Below are 24611 nucleotides of genomic sequence, written 5' to 3'. Positions count from 1 at the left end.
GTTTCTCTGTGTAGCCTTGGCTATCCTGGACACTGTAGACCAAACTGGCCTTGAACCCACAGAGATCCACCTGCCTCTGCCTCCTTGAGTGCTGGGTTTACAGGCGTGCGCCACTGCGCCTGGCTAAATTTATCTCTTATTCCTAGATTTTTGTTTCTTTTTCCTTTTCTCTGACCTTTTAAAAGACAAGGTCACACTTGTCCTCGGGAGTCCTCGAACCTTCGGTGATCCTCTTCCCTCAGTCTCTACTGTGCTGGGATTACAAGGCTTGAGCCACCAATCTGGGTTTTATTTCTAGTTTAGTAGATAGTAAATAATGAGCTAAAGTTAGACCTCGGACTAAATTCTTGGTTTTGGTTTAGCTAGCGTAAGGTCAGTTAATTCCTCAAGATTAGAATTTTTTTTTTTTACATGTTGACAGTTTGCTACCTTCAAGGTGGATTAACATCTGACACAGATTTTAGTAAATTTAAATGACTTGTACCCATCATTTGTCAAAAGCAGGCGGATCTTGGTGTTTGCTCTCCCACCCCCACCCCCGCCTGCCTCCCCCCGCACTCCCTCCCTCTTGTTCCAATTCTACTGGAAAGCCACAGACCCTTTCAGCCACAGCATAGGGGAAATGCCTCTTTTACTGTCAAGTTTTCAGTTTCACATTTTTCCTCCCCGCGCAGATTCAAAGCACAGGCATTTGGGGTCAATGTGGGCAAAATGAATACCACACTTGACTGCGTTAAACTCAACATCGAGTCACTTAGCTTTGTTTCCCTCAGAATAACTGATGCAAGCCTTTTCAGGACATTGAGAATGCGGCGAACTAACGGACTCCTGGAGCTACTGCCAGCTAGGGCACGCCCTAGGCCTACGTGGGTGGTGTCAGCCGCTCTGCGTCATTGAGTTGCGTCACTTTCCGCTGGCGCGCACGCCACCTCCCGCCTTAGGGCGGCACTCAAGCAGATTAGTTTTCCGTTTACTTCTCTGCCTCGGTCTTCACAGAAGCGCATGCGCGGGGCGGGGCCAGCGCCTTTGAATCTCAGAGGCGGCTTTTGGGCTCCCGGGGCTCTGTAGTCAGACAAATTCTCAAAGCGGGATGCCTAGCGACTGGTGTTGGGGTGGAGGCTCAGAGATCTTCTGGAATACCGTGACCGGCGAGGGTAAGACTAATCCTGAAAAGTATAGCTGGGATCGGAGTTTACTCTGGTCTCAGCAATCGGCCTAGTTCGGAGTTTTTTGCTGGTTTCGTTGTTGCGTGAGGAGGGGAGGGGAGGGGAGAACTGTGAATTGAACCACTAGAGGCGCTGGAACAGTTGGCCCAATGGGGTCAGAATCTGCTCCCTGGCCCTTCTTTTGTTTGACACTTCTGTCACGGGACCTCTCCTCCTTCTGATTTGAATTTCCTCTCTTACCTTCTGGTCTCTTGTTCTAGGGGGAAGAGAGTGAATGTCATTCCATTTAATTTTCCCACTTGCAGCTAAAGCTTTAGTTAGAAGTCAGTTTTGGTTCCTTATCAGTCACTCGTGGTTCCCCTCGTTCCTGTGTCTAAGCCTTTTATTGTTGTTCTTTTTTCTCTTTTTAACAGTCAACCCAAGTGCATATGCTTCTGAATTGAGCATCCAGGCCGCCTCTCAATGAATCTATTGTTTTTAACACTTTTACACAGCCTAGGCCCTCTGCAGGTCAGTCATCTGCTTTCTTTGGCAAAGCCTGGTAAGTTTTCTCTAGTCTTCTCCACACTACGGGGGTGGGGGTGGGGTGGGGGAAAGGTCTTAAGTCTTTCTTCTGTGGTTTCCCATGACACTGGAAAGTCAGGGTCCCTACTCTTTGCTTACAAGACCCAGTAATGAGCTCCCTGGTTATCTTCTGACATCATCTCTCAATGTTCCCCTTCACCCCTTTCACTCCACAGTGTTCACACTGGCGTCCACGCGTTTTCTTTTAATGCACAAAGTTCTTTCTTGCTCGGAAGATCTTATGGTTTCCTTTCCGTCCTCATAAAATACTCTTCCACCCCCTCTTCCCCTGCTACACATGGTCTTTAGAGTGCACCTTAAAGGCCACTTTAGAGGTGTCCTAATTGTTTGTTTGTTTGTTTGTTTGTTTTTGTCTCTGAAGAGACACTATGACTAAGGCAACTTATAAAAGAACACATTGAATTTGAGGCTTACTATGCCAGAGAGTAGTGGCCTCCGGGACCATCATAGTGGCAGGCAGGCGTGGCACTGAGTGCTTATGTCTGACTCACAAGCACGAGGCAAAGAGCTAAGTGGGACCGGTGTGGAGTTTTGAAACCAAAGCTCACCTCCAGTGGCACACCTCCTCCAACATTCCTAATCATTCACAAACAATTCCACGAACTGGGGACCAAGTATGCAAATGTATGGGTCTATTTTGGGGGAGCATTCCCATTCAAACTACCACAAGTGGCTTTTTCTGAATACCTACTTCAAATTAGATTCCTGCTCTATCCTGTTTTTGTCATTTCACTGCACTGGTCACGTATTGATTCATTGGCTTATAACCCTCATGCCCCAGGGTAGGGTTTATGACTTTAGGTACCATGATTTTTTTAAAAGATTTATTTATGTATTATTTGTACAATATTCTGCCCACATGTGTGCCTGCAGGCCAGAGGAAGGCACTAGATTTCATTATAGATGGTTATGAGCCACCATGTGGTTGCTGGGAATTATGAGCCATCTCTCCAGCCCCCATGATGTTTTATTTTTACAGCCCTGGTGACTAGACTTATATTTGGCATAAAGATGACACATAGTATTAATTGAATGTGTGAATTAATAAATGGTTAATATTACTACCCTGGGCACTAGTTAGCTTTTTTTCCTTTTCCTTTCTTTCTTTCTTTCTTTTTTTTTTCTTTGGAGACAGGTTTCTCTGTGTAGCCTTGGTCATCCAGGACTTGCTTTGTCAGTGATCTGCCTGCCTCTGCATCCCAGACTCCTCGGATCAAAGATGTGTACTACCACACCTAGTTTAGTTACCTTTTTAAACTGTGCAGTTTTCACATAGAACTAACAAAAAAGGAGTAGAAAGATTGAAAGAAAAATCAAGTAGAGGTAGGAAAAATAGGAGTGGAAAAAGATTGTAATCATAAGATGGGATGGTTTTGTACTTATATGGTGTAGCCATTTTAAAAGGGAATATATGTTGTCAGATTTTAAAAATTGATCTTTATTTGCATTGGGAAGTTATTGAGCTATTTCTGTTCAGGTCAAGTTATGTCTCTTGGATTCTTAGTCATTAAATACTGGTTGCATATGGGAATTCAGGCAAAAAAAAAAAGGCCATTGTCTCTAGCTAATTAATAGTAACTTGACACTTGTTTCTGTCTAGAGCGTGCATCGCAATGGCAACTCAAAACTACTGGCTACGAAACAGAAATTCTCAAGGCACTAATAGTTCTCAGACCAGTCTCTTAGGCTGGAAGGTAAAAAAGAAATCAGACAACTTGAAGAGTATCTTGAAAAAAAGCAATTTAGTGGAAGAACCTAAAGCTGCTGATGGTCAAAATGAAGATGCTCTGCTAATAGCAGTAGGATACTTTCAGAAAGGTAAAAGCAGATTGTTTTCCTTATTTTGCTTTGTTTTGTTTAGATTTCATTTACTTTTTTTGTTGAGACTGTGTGTCTTGTATCCCAGGCTGGCCTGGAACTCACTTTGTAGCTGAGGGTGGCCTTCACCTCCCAATCTGCCTGTTTGTGATGCCTCATTGCTAAGGTTACAGGAGTGCATTGCTTCATACTGTTTATGTGGAGCTGGGGATAGAACCCAGCACTTTTATCAACTGAGTCACAGCCCCAGGTACCAAAGCCCTATTTCCCTCTAAAATGCTTTTAGTTCTAATTGCTGGATGTAGTGTCCACGTACCTGTAATTCCAGTACTGAGGATAAAGCTTAGGTAAGAGGAACATAAATTCAAGACTAACATGGTCTATATAGTGGGAAGCTGTCCAAAAATAATTCTTGTCTTTTTCTTAAGACTTTTTTTTTGAGACAGGGTCTCACTGTATAGCTCTGGCTGTCCTGGGACTTGTTTTGTAGACTAGGCTGGCTTCAGACTCACAGAGATCTACCTGCCTCTTCCTCCTAAGTGCTGGGATTATAGGTGTGCAGCATTACATCCATTCTTTAAATCCTTTTTAAAGGAAATATATTTTTGTTTATTCAAAATTTTATGTAATAGTCATTTATATTTACTATATAACACTATATATTCTATAAACAAAACAAGACATCTTCTTAGTATAGATGGTTGGAAGACGCTGTGATCACCTGAGACTCTTTAAAATATACTCATGTTTATTATCTACCCTTAGCCATCTGATTTTATTGGTGTGGGATGAAACCTGGCACTGTGCCTTTTTAAAGGCTTCTGGTACTCTGGGGAGATGGCCCAGTTGCTGAAGTGCTTGTTTTGTTTTGTTTGTTTTGAGACAGGGTCTCTCTGTGTTAGCCTTGGCTGTCCTAGACTCACTTTGTAGAGCAGGCTGTCCTCGAACTCACAGCAATCCACCTGCCTCTGCCTCCAGAGTGCTGGGATTAAAGGCGTATGTCACTATGCCTGGCGAAGTGCTTGTTTTGTAACATAAGGATCTGAGTTCAGATTTCCAGTATGCATGTAAAACTCTTGGCATGGTATATATGCTTGTAATGGCAGCACTGGGGGGCAGAGATAGGAGAATGCCTGGATCTTCCTGGCCAGATAGTCTAGCCCAGTTGCTGAGTTCCATGTTCAGCGAGAAGCCTTGTCTCAAAACAACAAAGATCAAAGCCAAAACCAAAACAACAACAACAAAACCCCAAATATGTCGAGTGATAAAGGAAGATTCCATCCCCATTGTCTTCTATACGCATTCTTACACATACATAGAAAGGTTTTTAGGTAATTCATTGCACTGCAGATTTTGGGAATTGTCCCAAATTGAAAGAGGTTTTCTTTTAAGTTGAACTTTTTCAGGTAGTATAGTATAGCAGAGATGTCAAGGCATGATGAAAGTTTTCTTCACTGAAGATTCTGTTGCTGCTGAGTATTGAGTAATAAACTCTCAAGTTTGCGTGTTTAAAGGAAGACATATATTGCACTAGTCTATTCCTTTAACAGGTTCTTTAACAAGGTTGTAATTGTTGAGGATGAGCACTGAAAGAATTGTCAAGGTCTCACTGTTCGATATTGTTTCCATTTCCAGGTCCCAAGAAAGCTTCACGGAGTAAAGATAAGATCTTGGAAAAACACATGAAAACTGTGGAAAATGTGGCTTGGAAAAATGGCTTAGCTCCAGAAGCAATTGATGTTTTATTAAATGTGGCACTCAGTGGCAAATTCGGTATGTTGAGTTGATACATTTGTCATCACTTTCCTGTTACCTTTGTCTTTCAGACAGTTTTTGGTTTTTATTTGTTTTTTTTTTTCTTTTGAAAGGAAATCTAGTTTTTGTTTTTGAAAATAGCTTTTTAAGGCAAGTGTGGTAGCACACACCTGTAATCCCAGCACTCAAGAGAGGCAGAGGCAAGTGGATCACTGTGAGTTCGAGGCCAGCCTGGTCTACAAAGTGAGTCTAGGACAGCCAGGGCTACACAGAGAAACTCTGTTTTTCAAAAAAGGTGTTTTTTGTTTTTGTTTTTGTTTTTTTTTTTGGTGGCTAGAGAGATGGCTCAGTGGTTAAGAGCACTGTCTGCTCTTTCAGGGGTCCTGAGTTCAATTCCCAGTAACCACATGGTGGCTCACAACCATCTATAATGAGGTCTAGTGCCCTCTTCTGGTGTGCAGGTATATATGGAGGCAGAACCCTGTGTATGTAATAAATAAATAAGTATTTTTTAAGAGTTTTTTTGTACAGGATATTCTGATCATGCTTTCTACTTTTTCATATCCTCCCAGATAATCCCCACCCATCCCACTCCATGCCTTCTTTCTTTTTCTCTTTAGGAAAAAAAATACACAAATAAGCAAACTACAATAGAATGAAACAAGCAAAGAAAAAAAAAACCAAGAAGCACATGCACCCACAGAGACACAATAATATAGTTGAAGTTGACTTAGAATTTGCTAAGTAGACTGGGCTAGTCCTGAATTGGCTTTGACCCTTCTCCCAAGTACTGGGAGTAGAGATGGGCGCCAGTATACCCAGGCTTTCTTTTTTAAAGATTTATTTATTTTTGCTTTAAGTCTATGAGTAGTTTTGCTTGTGTGTGCCTGGTGTCTTTGGCGGTCAGAAGAGTGTGTGGAGTACCCTGGCACTACCGATTGTGAGCCACCATATGGGTGTTGGGAAGCAAACCTCTGTCCTCTTCTAGAGCAGCAAGTTCTCTTAACTTCCAAACCCCAAGCCTTTGCGACTTTTTCAATGAAGTTGTGCATTGAAATCAGTTACCCTAATCTCTCCAAAAGAGTAACCAAGTAAAATGATGAAGTGAGATTTCCTGTATTCAGACTCCTTCATAAGCCAAGAGGATATATGTGCATATTGCTGAAAGTGACTAATTACCACATCTTTACAAAGAAGATGCACATGAGACTCTTGTCACCAGATGCAGGGAAACATTTTTAGCTTTTTTTTTTTCTAGGACCGTTGATAAATAATGTTCTAAAAGAGGACTTTAAAAGATCACTTAGTCTTTTTCACCAATTTACGTTTGTTTATCTGACAAGTTCCTATTTATACTGTCTTCATTCCACTATCTCTGACTCTGGCATTCAGGATGCTTTTTTCTTTTGTGTTTCCTGTCCTGTGTTCATTGGTTAGGGTGAGAGGGAGGCAAGGAGCTGAGAAATCCCACCTTCTCAGTCTTCTTCTTACTTTTAGCTTTCTCTCACTGATATCCAGGCCTTCATTTTAATATGTATGGGCCACCGTGCTGGCTCAGCGGGCCTGCCTGCAAGCCTGAGGACTTGAGTTCAGTCCCTGGAACCCACATAGTGGAAGATGAGAACCAATTCTCACTCTTCCACTAGTTGTCCTCTGGCTTCCGCACATGTGCCACAGTATAGGGACACACACGTAAACACACACACACACACACACACACACACACACACACACACACACACAAATACAGAAGATGGTAAAACAAAAGATGTGAAAACAGTCCTGGACTGGTTAAAGAGACTTGATCTCAAAGCTAGAACTAGAAAACTCACATTTCCGAATTCGAGTTCTAGTGTTTATGGCCTACATTGCCACTGTTCTCTCTATTCGAATGGTATAGCTGTCAAACCTATGCTTTAACTACAGACCATTTTCTTGTTTTTGCATATTAATGTGTAACCTTCCATTCTGTTTACGGAAGTGGATGGGAGTGTGGTTGTATATGTTTGCACTTTAAAAGTAACACATTACTGAGTTCAGCATATTAGTCTCAAGTACTTTATTTCTGTTCTTTTACCTATGTGTTCTTAGAAAGTTAAGCTAGTCTTCAATGGTCGCTTCAGATTTTTTTTGTTCTCCCACCTTTTTAGCAATTTGTGTTTGGTTGGTTTCTGTTGAGATCAATTTCATTTTCTTTATTTTTGAGACAGGGTCTCCTGATGTAGCCCTGGCTGGCCTGAAACTTGCTTGATACACCAGGCTGGCCTTGAATTAAAGAAATCTGCTTGTGTCTGTCTCCTGAGTGCTAAGATTAAATGTGTGTACCAACATACCTGGCTGTTACTTTTTTATTTTTATGTTAAATTGGAATTGGCTGAGGTCAAAAGTTACCATCAGAATTCCTTTTTGCTCTCTTAGGCACTTCTGTGTTGTTCTCCATATTGGATCATTACATTTCGCTGGGAAAGTTGAAATGTGTTTTTAAGAAATAGGTACACTAGAAATGGTATAAGAACAGCATAGAGCCTCTAGACCTATGGTTCTCACCCTTCCTAACGCTGCCGCCTTCCTTTTTAAACAGTTCCTCATGTCATGCTGAGCTCCAGCCATAACATTATTTTGTTGCTATGTCATAACTGTAATTTTGCTACTGCTATGAATTGTAATGTAAACATCTGATATACGACCCCCAAAAGGGTTGAGAAGCACTGCTTTAGATTGTAAACTAATTTTAGAAGTTACTAGAGGAAATGGAGTAAGCATAACATTCTCTCCTTTGAGCTTGTAAAATGGCAAGCATGTAGTGGTGAGGCTGTTTTAAAGTTTAAAGAGGGTAGTGGATAGGAATGGAAGATAATAAAAAATGAAACCTAGACACCTCAGGGAAATTGTTTTTTTTTTAATTAATATTTTTATTGTTGTTTGTTTGGTTGGTTATTTTTTGTTGTTGTTGTTTTGAGACAGGGTTTCTCTGTATAGCTTTGGCAAAATAATTTGCTTTTTGCATTTGAGGTTTTGTGAATAATAGTAAAGGAACAATTGAGACACTGAAATCCAGTTTAATTTAGAGTTGATCTGTTTTCCAGGGAATGCTATAAACACAAGGATGTTAAAGTGCATGATTCCAGAAACGCACATATCAGAAGATTCTGTGGTTAAGGCAGTATCATGGCTCTGTGTTGGCAAGTGTTCTGATAATACCAAGGTAATCTTTTTAGATACTTTGATGGTAAGTCCTTCAGAACCCACTTATGGGCTAGCAAAGAAGAGCCACTTAGGGAGTAATGGTAGTGGCCTTTTGTGCGTAACCTGTGGTTTCAGAACAATCTAGTTTGATAAAAGGACCATGTTCAAACTGAATTTGTTACTAAGAAATAAAAAAAATCTATTATCCTGTTTGGTGCTAGAAGCTTTTAAAATGGCACTGAGGAGGGAATAAAGCTCTTCTGTGGCAATTAGCTGCATTTCTGTAAGGACTGTATTTTCTCTGTCAACAGGTACTTTTTTATCGTTGGTTGGTCGCAATGTTTGACTTTATTGATCATAAGAAGCAAATTAATTTGCTCTATGGCTTCTTTTTTGCTTCATTGCAAGATGATGCTCTGGTAAGTAAGCACTGGTCAACGTTAAGCTTCAATCAGATGCTATATTTGTATATGCTAGCATGCCTCCTAGTGTGTGCTCTGTACTTATTTTAAGATACATTAAGAATACAGAAAGTATAAAGAATTACACGGTAGACATCTTTGTTGCCTCTTTCACAGATTAACGAATCTGAGAAATTTGCTGTAGATCTTGTAAGGAAATAATGTTACAGATAGAGTTTTGTTGATTTAGCTCAGTGATTGCCATTTCCCCCTTTAAACCACATCAGCAAAATCTTTAGGGGAACTTACTCTGAATTTTCTTGACCCTGCAAAAATGACCTGAGAACCAATGAGGAGATCATTATATTTCACAAGTTGCAAATGGAGCTATTTATTTTTAATAAATAGCATAATTGTTCCTGCTAAGAACATTAATACTGCCAAGAAATCAGTGTACTGTCTACCTAGAAGATGTTTTTCAAGGACGGTCAGTAGTTCATAGACCATGTAAGGCAGACATCTAACTTAATTCCTCTTGGCTTTGGGACTGGATTTCATGCATTGATTTTATTTGTGACAATTCATGTTGCCATCCTGTTTTTTGCCTTGTACTAGGTAGGCATAACTTTATTTTTCTTTCGGTGCCCATGGAGTTTAGATGAATGTATTGGGTACCCTAGATCTAGAGTTATAGACAGATCTGAGCATCTATGTTGGTACTAGGACTTGATCCTGTGTCCTCTGAGAGAACAACAAGTGCTCTTAACCACTCTAGTCACCAGATTAAAATTTAGCTTTCTGTAGTCCAGTAATGTAAAAAATGTAGCAAGGGAATTAAATGAATCATATGAAGGTAACAATTTAAGAATTGAATTGTGAGGTTAAATAGGGCTCAGTGGCTAACAGCAGTGCGTGTTCCTTCAGAAGGCCTGGGTTTGATTCCCTTTGATCTGCTGTAACTTCAGTTTCAGGGGGATCGGGTGCCCTCTTCTGGCCTCTTCAGGCACTGCATACATGTGGTACATAGACATACAAATGCGGACAGAACACCCTACACATTTTTAAAAGTTGAATTATGAGAGAGAGTAAAATAATAACCGAAAGATAGTAATTACTTTACTATATTTGAGAATGAAACTCTGCAAAGCAGAGTGATTAATAAAAGCATTATAAAAGATGTAAGCATTGGGCTGGGCCTTGGAAAGATGAATTGAATTGAGATTTTTTTTTAAAGACAGAGTCTCTCTATGAAGCACTGCCTGGCTTAGAACTTGCTCTGTAGACCAGGCTGGAGATGTATGTGCTTCTGCCTGCCTAGTACTGGTGTTCTACCATGTTCTGTGACTTAGGGATTTGTTGGAAGTAAATAATACTTGTTTCCAGCAAAGCTGTGAGATGTGTAAATTGTGTTTTAGAAGACTTTACATATAGAACATCCTGACTTAGTGGGAGTTGGTAGTGGGTGATAATGGTGGGGTTGAGAACAGATTGCAGAGGTTATTTGATTAGAGGTTGAACTTTGCTTTATTTTGAGACTGGATCTTACTGTGTAGCTTTGTCTGCCCTGGAATTTTCAATGTTGAACAGGCTATTTGAGAACTTACAGAGATCTATATGCCTCTCTGTTGGTAGTGGTGGAATTAGAGGTGTTCACTAGTACACTCTGCCTGAACTTTATTTATTCAGTGAGACAATTACTGAAAAAAATTCAACACAATATGTTGAAAGCAGTTTTATAGGAATTATATCTAGTAGTGCCAAATCCTATCAGTTAGGAGAAAGACTACAGTCAGGTTGTCCTTCAGTGACACACTTCCTCTAACAAGGCCATACCTCTTAATCCCTCCCAAATAGTTCCACCAACTGGGGACCAGACATTCAAATATATGATGATAGTTTTGCTTTTGCTTTGGCCTTGTTTTGTTTCATTTTTGGGTTTGGTTTTTATTTCTGTTTTTTCGAGACAGGGTCTCTCTGTATAGCCTTGGCCTTGGTCCTAGACTTGCTTTATAGACCAGGCTGGCCTTGAACTCATGGCGATCCATCTGTCTCTGCCTCCCGAGTGCTGGGATTAAAGGCGTGCACCACCACGCCTGGCACGGTTTTGGTTTTTTGAGACAGGGTTTCTCTGTATCACCCTGGCTGTTCTAGACTCACTTTGTAGACCAGGCTGGCCTTGAACTCACAGCGATCCACCTGCCTCTGCCTCCCGAGTGCTGGGATTAAAGGCGTGCGCCACCACACCTGGCTTTTGCCTTGTTTTGAAGTAAAGTTTTTATGTGTAGCTAGCCCCGACTGGCCTCAAACACATGATCCTCCTGGTTCTTTCTCAGCAAATGGCTCAGTGGGTAAAGGCCATCTTGCTGCTCTTACATTTTATCTATTCTGTGTGTATATGTGGTTGTGCATTTCATAACATGTGTATGGAGAGGTAGATGGTGACTTGCTGGACTTGGTTCACTCTTTGCAGTCTGTGGGGTCCAGTGTCCAGTATTGAACTCATGTCATCAGCCTTGACAACAGGTAACTTTACCTCTTGAGCTATTTTGCTTGACCATGACTGGCATTTTAAAATGAATATGATATTTCTAATGTTAAAAAAAAAGATTTAATTATTTTATGTGTATGAGTGTTTTGTCTGCATATACGTTTATGCAATATGTGCATGCCTGGTGTCCTTGAAGGTCAGAAGAGGGCCTTAGGTCCCCCAGTACTAGAGTTACAGACAGCTGTGAGCTGCCAAGTGTTCTTCAAGAGCAACATGTAGCTTAACCACTGAACCAACTCTTAAGACCTTTAAGTGTTTTTTCTAAGTGACTTATATTTATACAAATATCACCAATCTCAACATGTATGGGAAAAGGCTCTAAGGTTTTTTCATTTTTAGAAAATGAAAAAAAAAAAAAGAAAAGAAAAACACTTGGGAGGCAAAGGCAGGTGGATTGCTGTGAGTTTGAGGCCAGCCTGATCTACAAAGTGAGTCCAAGACTGCCAAGGCTACACAGAGAGACCCTGTCTCAAAAAACACAACAAAACAACAAAAAACCAAAAAAAAACCCAAAGAAAATGAAAAAATATATATTGTGTTTCTAATGCATTTGTGTGAGTTTGGGTGTGTTCCTACCGTGGTAAACATGTGAATGTCAGAGAAGAACTTTGAGGACTTGGTTCTTTCCTTCCACTGTGGGTTCCAGGGATCAAACTTAGGACATCAGGCTTGCGAAGAAAGTGCTCTTTACCTGCTGAGCCATCTCACTGGCCCCGTGTTCTGTTTGGTTCATTCGCTTGTTTAAGATAGAGTGTCCAGTGTAGTCTAGGATCACTTGAATTTACAGCCTCCTCAGAGTGCTGGGGTTGTACTTGGAAGTAAGGTACTGTGGCTAGCAGCAGGGCTTAGATTTTAAAAGCGGTATTTTTTATTTTCATAGATTTGGATGGGATTCTGGCTGCATGATGACTCAGATGTGGCAGTTAAATATTTGCCGTCAAGGCAACTACAATGTATGAGATACATATGGATTTCTCCTTTCTAGATGTGATTAAAGGAGAATGTCACATTCCTCATAATACTGGCTGGAGCCTCAGGCCAGCAGTTGTGTGGCATTCATTTTATATTCAACATGATGAATAATATTGCAAATGGTGCATATCCTAGGGGTATGAGGGAATGAATTTGTACCGAAGTCTAAATTATTTCTTCTTATAATTATGCTTAGAGTCTATCTGGATCCATTTCTATTTTGTTGTTGTTGTTGTTTGTTTGTTTGTTTTGAGGTAGGGTTTCTCTGTGTAGCCTTGGCTGTCCTGGGCTCACTCTGTAGACCAGGCTGGCCTCGAACTCACAGAGATCGCCTGCCTCTGTCTCCCGAGTGCTGGGTGTAAAGATCTGTGCCACCACGCCCAGCTCTGGATCCATTTCTAAGTGCAGAAAAAGCAGTATAGATTATGCTATACTTCAAACTATAGGGTAATGACTACTAATATACAAATTCATTTAAAGAATATTGTTTAAAAAAACATTTATTGAGGGAAACAAGATGGTGCCAAACATACAGGATATCTGATCTGCAGGAAGGAGACTAGGGACAAGACTGGGAGCTACAGACCACAAGACCTGAAGAACCCTAGGTGTGAGAGGGGTCTGCAAAGTGTAGAGCACAGCTGGGTCGCACCTTGGGCCACCCAACTGGCTCACGGAGGACGGGTGACCAGTTCCCAGAGTCTGGATCCATTCCCACCAGTGAGATGCTGCGTTATCAGGGACTCAATATCTGAGACTGAATTGTGGGCGGTGTAACTCCAGCCTGGAGCTGCTGGCCTGGGAAAAACACAGGAAAACAGGTGGTTCTGACCTCAGACCGACCCTTAAGTCCTGAGAAAGCCCCAAGGGCAGGCGACCATACCAGCACAAAACCAAAGCTCAGCACTGAACATGCTTGCCTCCCCTATGTGATCTGTCTCTGTGACCGATCTGTGGGCCCACTGGCCCAAGGGGACCGAAGAGTGGATCGAGGCCTGACAGTCCACAGAGGGACCCAGGGCCCACAAGGGGACCAAGGCAGCTGTGGACATTCTCTACAGCCATAGCTCCAAAGCTGCACACTCGAGTTGACTGATCTAAGACCACAGGGTCTGAATGGACTGGGCAGAAACCTCCATCCCAACAGACTATTCACACACACATGTAGCCAGAACTGATGTGGCCTGAGAGGACTGGGCAGATGCCTAGCTAGCCACCACAGCTCAGCAGGGGCTCCCACACTCTCAGGAGGGTCTGAACCAGCCTGAGAGTATCGGGCAGAAAACTAACCACCTGCCCCAACTCAGGGAGCCATTCTTTCAAGCGCTGGCAGAGCCTGACCAGTTGCCGAAACCCAGAGGAGTACCCACACATGCCCAGACAGTACTGAGCTGGCCTGAAGGGATTGGGGCAGAAGCTCAACCAACTCCCACAAGCCAGTGGGCAGTATCTGCTCTCTCAAGTGGGACTGAACCTAGGCCCCACAGCCTGGACGGATCAGGTAAAATCCTAGCTAACTTCTACAAGCCAGCAGGGGTTCTGGCACTCCAGGGCTTACTGAGCCTTGGCCCCCAGAGCCCCAGTGCCCTAGTACAAGGTTTTCAAACCCAACCAAAGGCAGGATAGCCAGCTTTATCTACACTATATCGAACTGATCTTTGGGCTGCAGAGCACCAACACCAGCCTCTACTGACCCAGTGGGGAGCCCAGGATGTGGAGTAAAGTCCCCTGGAGGTGAAACCAGGTCACCTGCCTGATCCAGGGAAGGACACCAGAAACTACCTCTCAATGTCACAGACAGCAAGATGATTAGAGGTCAGCATAAAAGCATAAACAACAAAAACCAAAACAATATGGCATGTCTGAATCCCAAATATCTCAAAGAAATCAACCCTGAGAACTCAAACACAATTGAAACACAAGAAAATGACCTCCAATCCTTAGTAATGAAGATGATAATGGAGGAAATGAATAAAATCCCTAAACAAAAGCAGGGAGATACAGCCAAACAGGTTGAAGACATTAAAGAGGCCTATACAGAGGCACTGGAAGAAACTCAGAAAAATCAGATGAAGGAAATCAATTAAACAGTTTAAGATATGAAGATGAAAATGGAAAAAATGATAAAAGCACAGATAGAAGAAAGCCAGGAACAAGAGAACTTAGAGAAGAAAGCAAGTAATGCAGACCTAATCTTCTCTAACAGAATTCAAGGGATGGAGGGACGAATCTCGGGAGTAGAAGACACTATTGTAGAACTTGAAACAACCATCAAAGAAAATGGTAAGTCTGAAAAATTTCTGACACAAACCATCCAAGAAATCAAGGATACCCAGGGCTTTTGCATGCTAGGCAAACCGTCTACCAAATGAACTATGACTTCAGCAGATGGACACTTTAAATGAAGAAGAAGATCAGTCATCTAGTAATTTAATAAAAAATGTATCAAGTAGATCCTATTTGATAGACTGTAGAGCAAGCTGTTACTCAAATTATGGAAACTCAGGGACAGAACATCTACTTAACATGAACAGAGCCCTGTGCACAGATTCTTTCTACCCAGTAGAAAATGAGGCATCACTGAAGGTGATAATTTCAGTAATAAACAATAGAATAAAATGCTTTAAAGTGGGAAACCAGGATCATAGTTTTAAAATGTTTATGTGTATTTGTGTGTACCTGCATGTATATATTTGTACATTGTGCAGACAGGTGCCCAAGGAAGTCAGAGTGGACATTTATATCCCCTGGAACTAGAGTTACAGGTGATTTTGAGCCACTTTGTTGTGTACTGGAAATCAAATTGGGGTCCTCTGTAAGAACAAGTGCTCATAGCCACTAAACCAACACTGCAGCTCCTAGGATAAAAGTTCTCATTTTGTATCTTAGTAAACATGATCTAGACTGAAAGGAATGTTTATTTTTTTGTTTTGTTTTCTGTTCTTTGTTTTTCAAGACAGGGCTTCTCTGTGCAGCCTTGGCTGTCCAGGACTCGCTTTGTAGACCAGGCCGGCCTCGAACTCACAGAGGTCCTCCTGCCTCTGCCTCCCGAGTGCTGGGATGAAAGGCGTGTGCCACCACGCCTGGCTACTTGAATGTTCAATTTTTAAAAATTGCTTTTGGAAGTTTTACTGTATGTATTCATTGTACATGGAACTGTATTACATCAGGACATTTTCATACAAGTATATATGACATTGAGCATGTTCCCCAGACTTTGCTGTCTCACCCTTTTCTTACCCTTCCTCTCACTGATCAGTTCCCTTTGTTCCCTTACACAGTTTCGCTTCTACTTTCAAGTCCTATTTACATATGTGATTTTATGTTTTTATGTTAAAAAAATCTATGAGCCACACATGAGAGAAAACATAATAGTTGTTTTTCTGAGAGTGGCTTACTTCTCTCAATATGAGTATCTCTTGTTATACCTATTTTCTGGCAAATGGCATGATTTATGACTGAAAAATTCGATTATGTATAAGTACCACATTTTTCCAAGTAAATTTTGGTTAAAATTTTGTTCAAAATAGTCCATATTGTTTTTATATTTTAAAACAAAAGTCTTAGGCTGGAGGGATGGCTTAGCAGTTAAGAGCGTTTGTTGTTCTTGTAGAGGACCTGGCTTTAGTTCCCTACACCAAGATGATGGTTTACAGCTATCTGTAGCTCCAGTTCCAGAGGATCCACCCTCTCTGGCCTCCAAGGGCACCAGGTGGGCATATGGTGCACCTACATACATGTAAGCAAGCAGTCATACATATTAAAATAGGTCTTCAAAATTTTAAATAAAAGATAAAACAAAACTCTTCACTTATTGCCAAATGAAACCATTTTCTTAAAAACAAAAAACCACTGTTACATACAAATTTGAGCTTACCTATCCTGAAAATCTGAAATTAAAAGCATTCAACAATTCAACTCTTATCTCTAAGTGTGCACATGCAAGGGTGCATGCATGCATACACATATGTGGGCATAAAGACAAAAAGTGGAAAATTCCTTGCTTCATGCAACAAGCCACAGTCAAAACACAGACACAGGGAAATCATTGTGTAAATTTACTTTCAAGCTATCTCTATACAGTATATATAAGTCACCAGTGAATTTTTTTGTCTGGACTTAGGTATCGTCCTTTAGTGGTTTTATTAAGTACATGGACATATAACAGATCTTTAGTCACTTGTAGTATCAAGCATTTTTATAAGGAATGTTCAGCTTATCCTGTAATAAGGAGATTTTTTTTTGTAAAATTATTGTTCAGTGAAGCCCTGAAATTTTTTTATTTAGCATATAATGGACATTTGGGGAGGATATGGTGTTATTTTGTTCAAAATAATATTGTCATTTTCTGTTTGTTTTTGTATTTGAACAGTGCCCCTATGTTTGCCATTTGTTATATTTACTGACCAAAAAGGAGAATGGTAAGTATTTTCATTCCATTTATATTACTTTTGCTTTATAGAATCAGCATTTATTTGGTCCTTTATAAACCTAAATAACTAAGTTAGTTATTTATACATATTATATCAATAACTAGCTATTATATAAGTAACTAGCATTAGTTATATGACAACACTCACTTTCTGAAAATTGGTTTTTTAGTACTTTTCTCTAAGACATCTGCGTGGTAGCTTAACCGAAGGGTATTTATATTGTTACTGTGTTGTGAAAAATTATTTTAAATTACATGGTGATAAGTATAACTGAATTCTTTTGTTGAAGCAAATGCTTAGAATTCCCTTTCTCTCTGTTTTTTAGTCAAACCATTTCGTGTGAGAAAATTGCTTGATCTTCAGGCCAAAATGGTGAGTGCCAAAAAAACCTTAGAGAATTAAGTTGCACTTTGAGCTAAGCATTGAGCTGGGCTTTGGAGATAAAAAGTCAAGTGAGTCATTAGCTTGAAGGAACTTACTTCCTGGAGAACTCAGTCAACAAAATGGAATATCACAATTAAAGCTGAGAATATAGATGAGTGGTTAGAGCTCTTGCCTAGCATGCATGAGGCCATGGGTCAATCTCCAGTACAGTATGTTAATTTTTACCAAAAGATAAGTTCAGTTAGTCATAAATATAAGTCCTAAAGGTGTCTGTGGTATGTGTTCTTAAAAAAATAATGTATGTGCATGTACTTGCCTATGTATATATGTGTGTTGGCGGTGGTGGTGCATGTACAGGACAGAAGACAACCTAATGTATCAGTCTCCAAGTGCTGTCTGCATTTCTTGAGACAGGGTCTCATTGGCCTGGAATTCATTGGCCAATGGCCGTAGGGATCCACCTGTCTCTGTTTGAGGATATTTGCCTCTGCCTCCCCAGCCTGGTGATTTCAAGCATATGCTCCCCCCACAATACACAGCTTTTTAATGTGAGTTGTGGGATTGAACTCAGGTCCTTTGTACTTATAAGGCAATCCCTATACTAAACTGTCTTTTTAATCCCCTAAATATATTTTCTGGCAAAACATTCCATGTGTGTTATCCCAACACTTAGGAAGCGGAGGCAGAAGGGTTACCTGGGTTATATAAGTCCAGCTTAAGTGCTGTAATGAGTATACAGGTGTCAGAAAATGCTGTCATTAGACATAAATAATAAATCTATGAAAAATGTCAGTATCATTAGCCATAGAGAAATGCGTATCCACAAGGTACTGCCTCATCAAAGTTGGAATGGCTACCCTCCTATCCTGCAAGTCAAATGCTAGTGTGGATAAAAGGGACTGGTTGTGCTTGTTTGCTTGAAAGTCTTTAAAAATTACACTTGTTTATTTATATATATTGTGTGTGTATGTGTGTATGTGTGTGTTTACACATGTGGACACGACATTCTATAGCTTACATGTGGTAGTCAGAGGACAGTTAGCAAGAATCAGTTCTCCCTCCATCATGTGGGTCCTGAGGTTCAAACTCAGAACTTTTGGGGTTTTTTAGGAAATACCTTTATCTGCCATCTTGCCAGTTAAAATTATTATACAAAATAATGGATTTCAGCCGGCCTTGGAGGTGCATGCCTGTAATCTTAGCACTCTGGGAGGCAGAGGCAGGCAGATTGCTGTGAGTTCGAATCCAGCCTGCTTTACAAATCGAGTCTAGGACAGCCAAAGGCACACAGAGAAACTCTGTCTCAAAAACCAAAATAAAACCAACCAACCAAACAAACAAAATGGGTTTCATTATGGAATTTTAATATATCATTGTACCACCAGTCTCTTCTGTTTCTTTCCCCCATCACTGATTCCTTTTCCCCTCTGATAGTCTCCTTTTTGCTTTCATCTCTCTCTCTCTCTCTCTCTCTCTCTCTCTCTCTCTCTCTCTCTCTCTCTCTCTCTCTCTCTCACATACACACACACACACACATGTCCATGTACAGAGAGTTCTACCTAGATTCTATGTATTAGAGAAAATACGGATTTTTTTGTCTTCTCCATTGAATTAAGTTTTCTCCTCCTTATTTCACATCTTTGTCCCCTTCATAGGCTTCATTTTACTTTACACACACACACACACACACACACACGTATGTATCTTTTTGAGACTGGGAATCTCCATGTAGTACTAGTTCACTTGAAATTTGCTATGTAGACCTGACTGCCTTGAACTTTTTTCAGTTTTCCTACCTCTGCCTCTCCAGTGCTGTGATTATAGGCATATGCCATTGTGCCTAGTCCGAGTTCGACTTATTTTATTTATCACGATCTCTGGTTCATCCATTTTCAAATGTTATATTCTTTCTTACTGATGGGTGAATAAAACTCCATCGTGTATGTTTGTCATGTTTTATCAGTTCACCTTGACATCTCAGTTTCATATTTAAAAAAAATTTTAACTTTATTTATTTCATATATATGGATGCTTTTCTGCATGGATGTGTATACCATATGCATGCAGTGCCCACCCATAGAGGCCAGAAGAAGGCAGCAGATTTCTAGAACTGGAGTTACAAACAGCTGTTAACTTCTATGTGGGGCCTGGGAATTGAAACCCAGGCCTCTGAAAGAGCAGCTGGTGCTCTTAGCCTCAGAATGTCTCTCCAGTCCCTTGGTTTCATGTTTTTGCTATTGTGAATAGTGCAGCAATAACCATGTGTAAACAAATGTGTCTCTGGTTGTGACTTAACTTCCTTTAGGCATATGCCCATGAGTAGTGTAGCTGATTTGAAGTCATTTCTATTTTTAGGTGAAAATAAAAAGGGGGTCTCATATACTATTGGTGGGAACTTAAATTAGTACAGCCATTATGAAGAGCATATGGAATCTCTCCCCCCAACCACCTGCCCCCAAAACAAACTAAAAATAGGGCTATCATATGATGTAGTGTTCTGGATTCACATGGAAAGTAAGTGAAGTCAGTATAGCCAAGTGGTACTTGCATGCCCTTACTTACTGTGGCACTGTTTGCATGAGGTAATGTGGGAAAGATTAAGCTGAGATGCCTGTCTATATTTGACTGAATAAAAAGGATATGTTAAATATATAAAATGGAATATGTTCAGCCATAAAAAAAGAATGAAGTCCTTTCATTGCAAGTTGGCTGGAACTGGAAGGCATTAATGATAAATAAAAGGATGTAGATGTTAAAAAGTATCAGTGTTAATATGCAATATTAATAACAACTGAAAGACTATTTTCAGGGAATGCAGGGAGGTAGGACTAGTGCAATAGTACAACAGTGCAATGCAACAGTGCAAGCTGGATTAAACTGTTGCATTGAGCTATGACACTGAACCTGGTTAATGCGTATATTATATACTATTGTATAATGATAATAAAAGTAAAAATTTGAGAAATTTTGTGCAGGGTCTATAGCTCAGTTGGTAGAGTGCTTACTTAGCAGGTACAAAGCCCTGAGTTCAAGTCCTACAACTACTTAAAATTGGACATTAAGGCATTTACCTGTAATCCTAACATTTGGGAAGCGGAGGCAGGAGGAGCAGAAGTTTAAGGTCATTTTCAGCTACATGGCAAGGTTGAGGCCAGCCTGGGCTACATGGGTAGCTGTGAGAGGAATATAGTCACGTTCCATGTAATGTTTTGGTTAACAGTTGACCACATATACAGTGGTGTGTACCGTATAACCTAATTATTTGACACTAGGCCATACCATCTAAGTTTGTTTAAGTACAGTCTATGATTATCCTACTTTGCCTTCTATTGCTGTGATAAAACACTGTGACAAAAGCAACTTTCAGAGGAAAGGGTTTACTAGCTTACAGTTTATAGTCCATATTGGGGAGAAGTCAGGGCCGGAACTTAAGGCAGGAACTTAAGCAGAGCCTCTTGGCTTGTTCCCATTGCTTGCTCAGCATGCTTTCCTATACAGCCCAAGGATGGTGCAGCTCATAGTGCTATGGGGTGATTCCTCACATCAATCATTAATCAAGAAAAATGCCCTACAGACTTGCCTATAAGACAATCTGACAGACATTTTCTTTAAAAACAAATTTATTTAAATTGTTTTATGTATATAGGTGTTCTGGCAGTGCGTATATCTGTGCACAGTGCTATGGAGTGCCTATGGAGGCCCAAAAAGGAGTCAGATTCCCACCAACTGGAGTTACATATGATTGTGCACTGTCATGTAGGTGCTAGAAATCAAACTTGGGTCCTTTGGAAGAGCAGTCAGTGCTGTTCATCTCTGGAGGCATTTTCTCAGTTGAGCTTTTCTTTTCCCAGATGACTCTAGCTTGTGTTATACTGATAAAGAACTAACCAGAACAATGATGTTCACACAATAATGGGCTCATCTAACAATGCGTTTCTCCTACTATATCCGCATGACTGTTAGGACTCTATTGTGGTTCTAAGTCTCATGTGCTGTCTTACTTTGTATAGTATTCAATTCAGCAAAATTTAGTAAAAAGACTTGGTTATTTATTTGGATTTTGAATCATTGTAAAATCAATCAATTCAATATATTCTCTCTCTCTCTCTCTCTCTCTCTCTCTCTCTCTCTCTCTCTCTCCCTCTCTCCCCCTCTCTCCCCCCTCTCTCTCCCCTCCCCTCTCTGTTTGTGTTGCAAAGATGTGTGGGTATATCTTATGGAGGTCAGAGGACAGCTTTCCAAAGTTGGTTTTCTCCTTCCACTGTTCAGGTCCCAGGGAGTGAACTCATGTCCTCAGGCCTGGTTACAGTTGTTGTTCCCACTGAGCTATCTTAGCAATCTCTATCCATCTTTTTGGAGTCAGGGCCTCTCACTAGTCTGAAGCTTGCCAAGTAGGCTAGGCTGGCAGGCCAGTGAACTCCTGGCAAGTAAACCTCAGGAACACCTGGCTCTGCCTCACTAACACTGGGATTATAAGCACACACTGCCTCAGGTGACTTGTTAAAACTCAGGTTCTGGGCATGAAAGTCACAAGTCTTGCCAGGCATGCATTTTGTCAACAGCTGTTTGCTCAGTTCTGAAGTTAATATTTTTGAAGACTTATTTTGGTCCTATCAAGTGGCTTGACTATTGTATCCTATAAGAGAGGGCAGCTATAAAGATGGAACAGTCAACAACAGCAAGTACATGAGAAGGGGGTTACAGTGCATATCATTAGCTTCATTGGCCTTCCTAATGAATTTGCCAGGATTTATGAGGATCAAGTATTCTTGTTAAATTAACAAATTAACCTCTGCTATGTTTTCTTGAATTTCACTCTTGGTCCTACCTCCTAGATGTCTAATTCAAAAACAAGTGTAATTAATTAATTAATTGTTTTTTGAGACATTGCCTTACTATGTAGCCCTGGCTGTCCTAGAACTTGCTATGAAGACCATGCTGGCCTCAAACTCACAGAATTTTTCATGCCTCTGCTTCCCCTTCCTGAGTGCTGGGATTAAAGGCATGTCCTACCACATCCTTGCTACTATTTTAAATTTTTAAAAATTGTTTTGTATGCATGGGTATTTTGCCTGCATGTATATATGTACATCACATGTGTACAGTGACCAAGTAGGCCAGAAGAGGGTGACAGTACTCATGGAAGTAGAGTTGTAGACACTGTGGGCTATCATGTGGGTCCTGGGAATGGAACCTGTGTCTTTTGTTGCAAGTGTATCAGGTGGCTTTAACAGCTAAGCTCACTCTCTAGCCCTAAGGAGCAATACATATTGACCTTGAGCAAGTTACCATTCTCAATAAGCCATGCTGTGCTAGCAAGTATGACTTTTAAGACTAAAATACAGGCAGAATAGGGAAATACTCATAAAACAGGAGATTAGCCATTGGAGAAATTTGTTTTAAGATTGTTGATAAAAGCCAGGCGTGGTGACACATGCCTTTAATCCCAGCATGTGGCAGGCTGAGGCAGGAGGATCTTTGTGAACTCAAGGCCAATCTGGTCGACAGAGTGAGTTCCATAACAGCCAGGACTATAAGAGAAATCCTGTCTCAAAAAACCAAAAAAAGAAAAAAAATATTGTTGATAAAAATTAATCTGGCTACTTTCTTTTTTTCTTCCTTCCTTCCCTTCCTTCCTTCTTTCTGGTTTTTTTTTTTTTTGAGACATTGTCTTTAGAGTTTCTATTGCTGTGACTAAAAGCACATTGGGGAGGAAAGAATTTATTTCATCTTATAGCTTGTAGTCAGGGAAGTCAGGAGCTAATGCAGAAGCCACAGAGGATCTGTGCTTCCTGGCTTGCTCCTCATGGCTTGCTCAGCCTAATTTCTTATGCACCAGAGGACCCACCTACCCAGGGGTGGCCCACTGAATGTCAATCATAAATCAAGAAAATGCCCTCCAGATTGTCCTACAGGGCAATCCTATTGAGGCTTTTTCTCAGTAAAAATTGTTTTTCATCCCAAATGACTCTCCCTTGTGTCACAGGGAAAACTAGCCAGCACAGACAATTTCCCTGTTTAGCCCCGGCTGGCCTGGTACTGTCTATGTAGACCAGGCTGGTTCCAAACTCAGAGTTCCACTTGTTTCTACTTCTGCTTCCTGATTGTTGGGATTGAAGGTGTTTGCCACCACGTCTGGATGACGACTCATTTCTATACTTTCTGCAGCTTCTTTTTGTAGTTCTGTCACATTGTAAAATTAGAGTCTGCAAGTTTAGACTTGGTTTGTCATTACCTTTTGTTTAGTATTAGCTCTTAACTTTGTATTTGGCCACTGAATTGAAGAATGAAAAATTCTTTTTTTTTTTTTCTTTCAGGGAATGCAGCCTTATCTCCAGGCTTTGTTGTCGCTGTATAAGTTCTTTGCTCCTGCTTTGATTTCTGTATCTTTGCCTGCAAGGAGGAAGGTAAGGGATTTCGGAGAGATAAGTCCTACTGAGACTGAATACATTTTTCTTTATTTTGTTTTGCTTGAGAAAGAGTTGTGGTATGGTAGCTCAGGCTGGCCTCCAACTCGTCTTCCTTCCTTGGCTTCCCAAAGGCTGCGATCATAGGTGTGCACCACAGCCCATGGAAAAATGCATTGTTTTTCATAAAGTTAATATAGAGATTTGAACTACAATCTTTTCCCCACTCTTTTGGGAGAAGTTGTATTAGAGGTTGTTCCTCTGTTGATTCCTTTATATGCCTGATTAGGAGAGAAACAACATTGAGTAGATTTATAAGGATGTAAGTATTTCCTAATTATTATGTATTCAGTTAATAGTTCTGGACTCATTATGTTGCTCTGACACATGAGTACCTAATCTTCTGTACTTTACACCTAAATTTATAGATCTATTTTAATAGTTCAAAAAGCCTGTGGACTTCAGCTCTGTTTGCTCTGAAGCTAAGAAACCAAGGAGCTCTTCCAGAACCTACAAAGCTGACCTTAGGTCTGACTAAGGGCCGTAGTCTGAAAAGAGTAAGTAATCTGAAGCATCAAAGGACTTGTGGCTTTCCAAGTAGTACCCATTCATATGGTGGTGAGCATAGATACTTAAATCAACTCTGATAACTTAGTCTTCTATGCAAACCACAGTCAGGCTCCCATTAAGTGAAACATCTTTAAAAAAATTTTTTTTTTATGTCATAGAGGAATTTATTAAATGAGCACGGGGAGAGATAGAAAGGGGGAGGGGTACCCCGGGGGGGGGGAGAGAGAGAGAGAGAGAGAGAGAGAGAGAGAGAGAGAGAGAGAGAAAGAGAGAGAGAGAGAGAAGAGAAGAGAAGAGAGAGAGCACTAAGTGAAACATCTTAATGACTGATTTTATTATTTATTTTTATCTATCTATTTTTGAGAGCGTATCTGATTAAAGCATAG

At 40.6% G+C, this 24611-nt stretch overlaps 1 protein-coding gene across 4 annotated transcripts in view; it reads left to right on the top strand.

The window, feature by feature from the left end:
• The first annotated feature begins 983 nt into the window (after positions 1-983).
• CENPI (centromere protein I) overlaps positions 984-24611 on the top strand; it is a 111186-nt gene continuing 87558 nt past the window's right edge. For 2 of the 4 annotated variants that reach the window (XM_084789857.1, XM_084789856.1), the window contains exons 1-10: positions 985-1154; positions 1580-1707; positions 3352-3569; positions 5205-5342; positions 8411-8529; positions 8822-8929; positions 16804-16852; positions 17190-17236; positions 23566-23655; positions 24084-24212. In XM_084789857.1, coding sequence (XP_084645983.1) covers positions 3365-3569; positions 5205-5342; positions 8411-8529; positions 8822-8929; positions 16804-16852; positions 17190-17236; positions 23566-23655; positions 24084-24212 — 885 coding nt within the window. In that variant the 5' untranslated portion in view covers positions 985-1154; positions 1580-1707; positions 3352-3364. Of the gene's footprint in view, positions 1155-1579; positions 1708-3351; positions 3570-5204; positions 5343-8410; positions 8530-8821; positions 8930-16803; positions 16853-17189; positions 17237-23565; positions 23656-24083; positions 24213-24611 lie in introns of all 4 variants that reach the window. The other 2 variants (XM_084789855.1, XM_084789858.1) reach the window with 2 other exon arrangements.

This window comes from Acomys minous, assembly GCF_964271855.1.
Source record: "Acomys minous genome assembly, chromosome: 7".
NCBI lineage: Eukaryota > Metazoa > Chordata > Mammalia > Rodentia > Muridae > Acomys > Acomys minous.
Note: the sequence above shows the minus strand (reverse complement) of the source record. Positions and strands in the feature narration are given on the sequence as shown.